Here is a 5,689-nt window from a genome sequence, read left to right on the forward strand (position 1 = left end):
GAGAGAGAGAGAGAGAGAGAGAGAGAGAGAGAGAGAGAGGAAAGGGTAGAAAGAGGGAGCGAGTGAACAAGTACGCCCGCAAACACACCACACTCGAACCCAAGCTGATCATAGATGAGAAAAGTGTAATTTTTTTTGAAGCTCCGATAAAGTTCGATTCGCTACGATCTTTTCACTCTTCCCAAATATGAAGGGCCGCCGCGATGGACGAGAAAGAATGGCACAAAAAAAATTTATCATCTCAAAATATAAATTCGACAGTTTTTTTTTCGCTTGCAGTTTGATGTTTGAGGGCACTTTTCCGCTTTCTTTAATTGTGAATCAAAAAATTCGCATGGAAATTTATTGTGTTTTCTCTTCAATAACTTTTTTAAAGTTGAAGACGGTGCAAATTGGTTGTCAAATTTTTTTTTTTTTAAAGAGTTGTTTAAACTTTTGAATGGTTTAGAAAAAAAAACTTTTTCGCTTACCACAAAAGTTTTCGTACACAATACAAAACGAAAAAGCAAGCGCCGAGCTTTCGCCGAACGGAACATCATTTGTTATCAAACTATAAACGAATAGACTGACTGCGAGAGAGAGAGAAAAAAACAGTGTCGAACAAAATGTTTACACATTCCATTGGAATTCGATGTAATATTTCGATAAAAATTGTACACAGCTTAATATAATAATAAAATCAAATCGATTTAATATTTCAAAGTGATGATGTTGATTTTTATAAAAAATTGTACCATTACTTTGTTCCAATTATAATAAAAACTAAAGATAAACATAGAATCAAGTTCATCCAAATGCTACTATATACAATAATTAAACGAAGCGGCGATGTGCATTGTATTTCGTCGAATTGAACTAAGTACTGGGTTAAAATATAGATTTCTTAACCTACCTGTGTGAATCCAGCATTTGTACATTTGCGTTAAATTGATGAGCAAAAAACGATTCACATGGGAGTAAACGACTCCATTTGTATGCTTAAAGAAATATACCACGTATACAATGCAATTTTTCAACCGAACGAACCAAAGAGAGAGAGAAAAAAAAAACAATCCACTAGTAATTATTGGATTATCCGAATGGAGATGTGAATTTGTAGCTACACATTTTCTTCTCCGTTCTGCTTTATGTCCCTCTATCTGTTTTGCACTCGGCATGCTCTATCTCAATTTTCAGCCGCCAACATTGATTCGACTGTGTGCCATTTTTATAGTGCAACTTTTTTGTAAAAAAAAACTCAATGTAAATAGTTTCGTACCCGCGAGCCCAACGAAATTCGATTAATTCGAAATAAATAAGTATTTATAATCCAGATGAAACGGCTTCCAATTTACCCGGACAATAACTCTCCCTCTCTCACTTTCTCTCTCTCTCTCTCTCTCTCTCTCTCTCTCTCTCTCTCTCTCTCTGGCTATCTCTCGTTACATTATTTTGTTTAATCTATATGGTGGAAAAAAAAGCGTGAAACACGTGCATATTGTTTCGATGGCTCCGAAATACTTTCGATGAAATGCACCATTTCACACTTAATTACAAAGTATGCAAAATTAAGTTTGAAAATAACGGACACGCTGTCAGTGTCGTAGTTGCTGCATACGAAGGATGAAAAAAAATGTGTACCATACAGATGTGAACACACGAATACAGGTAAAAGTCTCCGAAGAAAGTCATCACGTATCTGGTTTACGACAAACACTACATAAATGTAAAACGATTTTTCTGCTCTTTACTTCTTCTATCTCGGTCTCAATCTCTCTTTGTATGTGTGTATGAGTATTTTCGGCCCAGTTTCCGTGCTATAGAAATGTAAACACTTGTGATCAGCTTCACAAGTCTTGCATAACAATGAGACGTGGGGTGTTATCATCATACATGGGAGCAGGGATGGGGTACCACCTAACTCTCTCCCTCCCAAAATCGTTCGAGCGGTAGCAGCCGAGTATTCCTTCGATTTGTTAAAAAAAAAATTGGACAAGAGAGAAATTCTTTCGCTTTGCTATGGATTTTTAATTGGAGTATAGACCTCCCATCATAATTTTTGACCGTGCCCAAATATGGTACCATTCTAATTACATCTGAAATACAAACAAAAAACCAATTCTTTTGACCATTTACAAATACTGCTGAACCACTTTCAGTCTACAACTACATCACCATGCTCGTCTCTTGTACAATGTAAACAATTTTATCTAGTATAATATCTATATTACTTGAATGTTGGAAAGACAATTAAATGTTTGTCAAGTTGAAAATAAAAAATCCCGAAATACAGTACATTGATTAATAACAGATATTTTATCAGGTGGTGTTGGTAATAATAAGTAAATAACCGTCAATTCGAGCTTAGATTAATTCGTTTGAAATCGAAAGTCAAGGCCACTACATTCACGACTCTAGCTTGTTGTTGTAATCTATTCACGGTGTGAATAATATTTTTTTTATATTTTTACTTCTTTCTCTTCTCCTTCTCTCAATCGTTCAGTGGATGACTTAATTGCGTCATGTGTGTTTGACATCCGTGATGTGACGTTAGAAATGAAATCGATTGACATATGCGGTGTTTGAATGTATTCATTTAAACTCGTTTTAATTTTAATTTCTTTGAGCTGAGACACCCGAAAAAGTTCCGAAGTCCCGACCGATTCCGACCGCAAAAATCAGTAGTCTTTCGGATTCGAGTAGACAATTGTCGGCATACGGACGGACTCGGACCACAACGTTGAGAACTCTGTTAAATATTCGATCGCTGAACGCGTGGCTCCTTATCTTTTTTAATACGTCGATTGTAACTATTTTCAACTGAGTTTCAATACCATATCACGTTGTAACATCATTCAGTGCATAACGTGTTACTTGGAATTGTTTTGCTAAGAAAATTCAATTATTTTTTTTTATTATTACACATTTATATGGGCGTACAAAAATTCTAACAAAACTTAAAACAGAGTAAAAAGTGATTAGTGATTTGGTGTTTCATTCATTATTCCCTTAATTATTTATTAGTGTAATACATAAGCAAAATGCGTGCGATGCTTAGATGTATAATTATTATTGTGGTTGCATTGACAATTTTATTACTTTTTGGAATACTAAGCGTGAGCATATTTGGATCAGCTTCAACTCCCAAAGTTTTGAATATAGCCGTCATTGGAGCTGGTCCGGCAGGTTTAAGTAGTGCAAAAAACGCCCTCGAACAAGGTCATAATGTAGTGATCTATGACAAAGGAGAGGCAATTGGTGGAACATGGTGGTACACAGATAAAACCGGAACAGATGAGTACGGTGTTTTTATTCATAGTGCAATGTATTATAAAGTGAGGTACGTGTTAATTGTGGTACCTATTTCTTCAAAATATTGATTATTCGTCACCATCAAACAGAACAAATATACCTCATCAAACAATGGAACTTCCGTTGCATAAGTATCCAAATGGTACTCCATCATATCTATCACATGAAAATGTTTGGCAGTATTTGAATACTTACGCTGATCGTTTCGATTTGAAAAAACACGTGAAACTTCATCATTTGGTCGAGAATGTTCATTCAATTGAAAACAATAAATGGAACATAACTGTTCTGGATTTGCCAAACAACAAGATCGAGTCTGTGATTTATGATGCTGTTTTTGTTTGTATAAATCGACTTTCTTCGCCGAACTATCCACAAATTGAAGGCGCCGATCAATTCAAAGGAAAAATTATGCATAGTCATGATTACCGTAGAGCTGAACAATTTCGTGGTTTGTAATAGAGATAAGATGTTTCTCCGTTTAAATTTCAATAGATTGTTTTAATTGTAATTAGTCTGATACGATCACATCAACACAAAAGGTTTTTATTATTTGATTAATATGCAGACAATATATTCAGCTGCCGTCATCTGGATATTTCATCTCATCTGGATGCCGTCAGCAGATGATACGAAGTGAAAACAATAGAAGCGATTGTTGTAGGTATATAAGCTTGTTATATACTGGTATTACTATAACAATCACTTCTATTGTTTTCAATTCGCATCATCTGCTGACGATATCCAGATGAGTTCAAATATCCAGATGACGGCAGCTAAATATATTATCTGTTAATATGGTTTTTATCAAATAGGAGCTGATGTTCTAGTATTTGGCAATGGTGCGAGCGCTCCAGAAATTGTACTTCAAGTTTCAAAAACTGCCAATTATGTAACGTGGAGCAATCCGGAATTTGAGGAACCAACAGCAGAAGCACGAAAAGTATATGGACAAAATGTTACATTTACAAATAATGTGAAACACTTAATAAAAAATGGAGCTGAGTTTATGGACGGGACATATCGAAACTTTACTGTGGTTATATGTGTAACAGGTAGCTTGATTTAAAGAATAATTCACTATGTTTAGTACTTTTCAGGTAAATTTTTGGTATAGGCCTTCAATGGCTGATGTAGAATTCACCTCAATGAGAAAATAAATATATTTTAGGGCGAAATAGTGTTGTACACTTTAATTTTAAGAGTTGTCATTGGGTCTCTTCTGTTTTACAGGCTTTAATTACTCCTATCCGTTTTTGGACTCTGACGCGGGCATTTATGTTGATGAGAATTACGTGCAACCACTTTACAAACAAATTCTGAATATAGAACATCCGACGATGGCTTTGATTGGCGTGCCTGACTTTGCCTTTTATTATCGTGTGTATGATTTACAGGTGAATGTGAAATTGATTGATTTTGATTCCATAACTAATAAAAACAATTGTAAAAACTTATATACAGGCAAGGTTTGCGCTGAAATTTTTTTCTGGCGCCAAAGAACTACCACCAAAGTTGGAAATGTTAAAAGATATGCAAGATTATGCTGAAACTCAATCGAAAAAGGGCCATCCCAAAAGTGAAATTCATCGAGTAGAATCAGAAGATTGCAAGGAGTATTACGATCAAGTGGCTCAAGCTGCAGACATTGAAAAAATTCCGGACGTTTATCCAAAAATACTTGTTGATTCAATTGAAAGTAGAGAAAAGGAACCATTTGGATTTCGTAAAAATAAATATATCATTATCGATGATAAAACATTTAGAAAAGAAAGAGAAGTCTAACAAAAGATAAGATCAAATGATAATTACCGATTTTTTTATTGAACAAAAAATTTCATATTTAATTAAGTAAACTTGATGTATTTCATTGAAAGTCGTTTATTAGAGGATTTTTTTAGGAAATGAATTCATCTGCGACAGCTCAGTACTGGCAACATTGGCCATTTCTCACTTCAAAATCGAATTTTTGTAATGAGATTTTGCAAGCGGGTAAACATTCTTGATTTTAATCTAAAAGTCCATAATTTGGATTTTTTTCCAAAAACGCAAACACACGACTAAACTGGTGTTGTTGTTGAAAAAAAAAAATACAATTTTATAATAGCAGCGAGGGAAAAAAATCCAATTGGATGGTTGCAAGAGCTTTGTATGTCACGACCTTTTCAATCCAAAGTTGGTTTACTGCATGAAAGACAATCTACGATTACTTGTCATGTATCGTCTTATTCCGAAACCTTTAACATTTAATCAGATCTATTAACAATGAAGAAGTTATTAATCGTTATAATAGGACGTGGTAAGAGTAAAAAAGAGCACAAGATTTTGGCAGTTCATCAAATGTTGCAAAATTTACCCGTTGACAAACAAGATGATTTAAAATAATTGATTAAAGAAC

The 5,689-nt window shown here is 34.4% G+C and overlaps 1 protein-coding gene across 1 annotated transcript; it reads left to right on the forward strand.

Annotated features, from left to right (window-relative positions):
• Window positions 1–2,639: 2,639 nt before the first annotated feature.
• On the forward strand, window positions 2,640–5,099 carry LOC116344871 (senecionine N-oxygenase-like). The gene is made up of 5 exons (XM_031773694.1): window positions 2,640–3,319; window positions 3,381–3,742; window positions 4,107–4,346; window positions 4,525–4,688; window positions 4,756–5,099. The coding sequence occupies exons 1-5, from the start codon at window positions 3,021–3,023 to the stop codon at window positions 5,074–5,076; spliced, it is 1,386 nt and encodes a 461-aa protein (XP_031629554.1). The 5' UTR covers window positions 2,640–3,020; the 3' UTR covers window positions 5,077–5,099.
• The last annotated feature ends 590 nt before the right edge of the window (window positions 5,100–5,689 follow it).

Source organism: Contarinia nasturtii, unplaced genomic scaffold (assembly GCF_009176525.2).
Source record: "Contarinia nasturtii isolate CC-2019 unplaced genomic scaffold, AAFC_CNas_1.1 Cnas_scaffold_129, whole genome shotgun sequence".
In the NCBI taxonomy this organism is placed as follows: domain Eukaryota; kingdom Metazoa; phylum Arthropoda; class Insecta; order Diptera; family Cecidomyiidae; genus Contarinia; species Contarinia nasturtii.